This window comes from Colias eurytheme, chromosome 31, assembly GCF_061535395.1.
Source record: "Colias eurytheme isolate Ceu_HAF_F1 chromosome 31, ilColEury1 Martin Lab GWU primary, whole genome shotgun sequence".
In the NCBI taxonomy this organism is placed as follows: Eukaryota; Metazoa; Arthropoda; class Insecta; order Lepidoptera; family Pieridae; genus Colias; species Colias eurytheme.
This window is the reverse complement of record NC_143010.1, coordinates 5,303,021-5,306,192: the sequence shown is the minus strand read 5'-3', so window position 1 is coordinate 5,306,192 and position 3,172 is coordinate 5,303,021. Positions and strand designations below refer to the sequence as shown.

Below are 3,172 nucleotides of genomic sequence, written 5' to 3'. Positions count from 1 at the left end.
TGTTTTTGGATTGCTTACTATTATATCGAATTTTTGAAGAAATCGAGTGTCTAACAATAGTTTCAATTATGTGCGAGTTTGAGTTATTCAAAATATAGATTCCGTAATATTTCATCGTAATTTGACTTTAAACCCACAAATCGTAAAGGCTATGTTATATTAAAAACATTCGAAACCTTATCAAGATCTTATCAACAAAGAAAACGCTTACAACTAAAAGGGATTGCGGAATCGCATAAAATGGAGAATGAAACAGAGGAAATAACAGTGAAACCTGAATTTGTGCAAATAGAGGTAAAAGTTGAACCGTTTATCGGAGATTCGAATACAGACACGCAAAATATAAAAGACGCAGAGGAGAGTGATTCCGATGAGCCAGAAGATGATTCTGCTGTTAAAGTGAACTCAGAGGGAAAGAGAAACAGAGTGTCATGTCCAAAATGCGATCGAACGTTGAAAAACCAAGCGAACTTGAAGCAACATTTACGAACTGTACATTTAGAAGGAGCAGAGACTGTCGAGTGTTCGCAATGCTTTCGTGTGTTCAAATCAAGAGAGTACCTCTGGAATCACATTCACGCAGTGCACAAGAACGATAAGGAAGTGAATTGCAAGGAATGCGGTAAGGTATTTCTAAACAAACGTCGGCTAGACAACCATGTATATTACACTCATCGCGATGTCACTCCAATACCTTGTCCGCATTGTGAGAGAGTATGTAACGGACAGCGGAAACTCAAAGTACACATAAGGAATGTGCATACAATACAGGAGAACATTCAATGCCCACACTGTGATAAAACATTTAGAATTGAGATGCTACTGAAGAAACACATCACCTACTCGCACGCAACAGATGATATAGAGTACAAATGCCCTTGCGATTTAATATTTACGTCATACATTCGATACAAGAAACACATGAACAACGTGCACCCAGTCAGCCAACCGCGTTGCCTCATCTGTCATAAATCATATAAAACACCAGCAATCGCGAAAAAACACCTCCGAGTGTGCCACAACATTCCTAAAGACGATCTGAACAACCACATAACCTACAACGATTTACCCGAACTGATAAACGAGCCTGAATATAGTACATGCGCTATTTGCTTTAAAACGTTCAGCGATAAAGTCGTGTTTCAACGTCACATGAGAACAACGCATCCTCCAAAGGAAGCAGAACAAGCTTGTGATGTCTGTCAAAAGACGTTCAAATCAGCGTTCCATGTAAGGGTACATAAGTCTACAGTACACTCCAATAAGGGGATAGAGACATGTGATCTCTGCGGTCGTGTGTATGCGTCCAAACGGTATTTATCTCGACACAAATTGACGCATGTTGAACATAATTTGGCGCGATGTGATATTTGTAAAAGGGTATATCAATCGGAGGCACATTTGAGGACACATAATAGAAGAGTGCATGAAAAGACTATTATTGGTGTTTGAATTTTTGAATAATTCAGTATGAACAAGAAAATAAAAAAAAATAACAATTATGTATGTTCCCCGATGAGTACAATTTGGAGGCAGGCGAGATTGTGGCCAAGCACTCCCCTATAATAAAAAAAGACGGGTTGCACTCCGGGAGCGCCGGCAGAAGTGAAAACTTGATTATTAACGTTGAGCATGTTTGATATTCATCCGTCTTACGCTTTTTCGATCAGGTCACGTGTCCTGACGCGAGTTTAAGATTTTATACCCAACGCCGCTAAAGAAGTTTTCACTTCAAAAAAAATGAACACCCGCATCACCTCCTTGGTATAGTGGTTAACGCACCGAGTGGTCCAGAGTTCGACTCTTGGTGGAGACAAGAAAATGTCTCAGTCTGGCAGGACACAGAAGGCTGATCACTAGACATCGGATTATATGCATTTGCATATTTGCATATGCAAATGCATAAAACTCTCTAATTACGGCGTTAGTGCATATTTTAGCCTTTTTCCCCAATAGTGCATATTTCGTTAAGTAGCGGGAGTTTTGATTGGTCGACTAACCTTTATTAGCCAATCAGAACGCTCAGCGAGTAAACAAACTCTATTTTGGCATGGTAAAATGGCAAAAAATTACAAAATGGGCTCCATTTTAAGTAAATTTTGAGCCATTCAAAATAGGGCTAGATTACCATTTTGGGGCTAAAAACTTGAAACACGGGTTGAATTCCAATAAGGGCTAGATTTAGCCCGGAAAGGTCTAAGGTGGCAACAATGGGCTCGCGGGTGACAAACGTCACAAATTTGCGCTCGAAAATTTGTTAAAAATGCTTAATTGTATATTGGCACAAAAACTATACTTAAGTTTAAGAAAATTTTACTGTTTTTGTACAATCTTTGATTTAAATATATAAAAATAATAAAGGTTTTTTTCATTTTGTATTGTGCATATTTTAGGCATATCAGTCGTTTTTAGTGCATATTTCGACCTTTTTTAGTGCATATTTGCATGCATATTTTGGCATTTTGTTAGTGCATATAATCCGATGTCTACTGATCACCTACTTATCCCTAAAGAAAATTGATCAGAGAAACTATGTAATATAATAAATGCAAAAGTTTGTGAGGGTGGATGGATGTTTGTTATTCTTTTACGTAAAAACTACTAAACCGATTAAAATGAAATTTGGTATGTAGATAGGTGAAGACCCAGAAAAAGACAGGCTTTTTATCACAGAAATCCCACAGGAACGGGAACTATGCGGATTTTTCTTTGAAAAGCTAGTATTTTATGCAGTTTGATTCAAATGGTTCTTGACCATACTCAAAACCTCATTTATTGTTGTCTAGATGCCAAGATTATATTATGTATATCTAGATAGGCCAGACGTTGTGATTAAATGTTAACATTATATTATTATGTATAAGATATTTACGTCATAATTGTAATACATAAAAGTATGTTTCATGAAATAAAAAAATTCTAATATTTTTTGTGGTTTTCTTTATTTTTAACTGACATTACCAAAAACTAGGTTTTCACTTCATATTTATATTCATAATACTTAATACTAATATTATAAATGCGAAAGTAACTCTGTCTGTCTGTCTGTTACTCAATCACGCCTAAACTACTGAACCAATTTTCATGAAATTTGGTATGTAGATATTTTGATACCCGAGAAAGGACAAAGGCTACGTTTTATCCCGGGAAAATGACGCAATCCCGGAAATCC

At 36.7% G+C, this 3,172-nt stretch overlaps 1 protein-coding gene across 1 annotated transcript; it reads left to right on the top strand.

The window, feature by feature from the left end:
* On the top strand, positions 1–2,928 carry LOC149895613 (uncharacterized). Its single transcript, XM_090119014.1, has 2 exons — positions 1–2,222; positions 2,302–2,928. The coding sequence occupies exon 1, from the start codon at positions 241–243 to the stop codon at positions 1,450–1,452; it is 1,212 nt and encodes a 403-aa protein (XP_089975140.1). The 5' UTR covers positions 1–240; the 3' UTR covers positions 1,453–2,222; positions 2,302–2,928.
* The last annotated feature ends 244 nt before the right edge of the window (positions 2,929–3,172 follow it).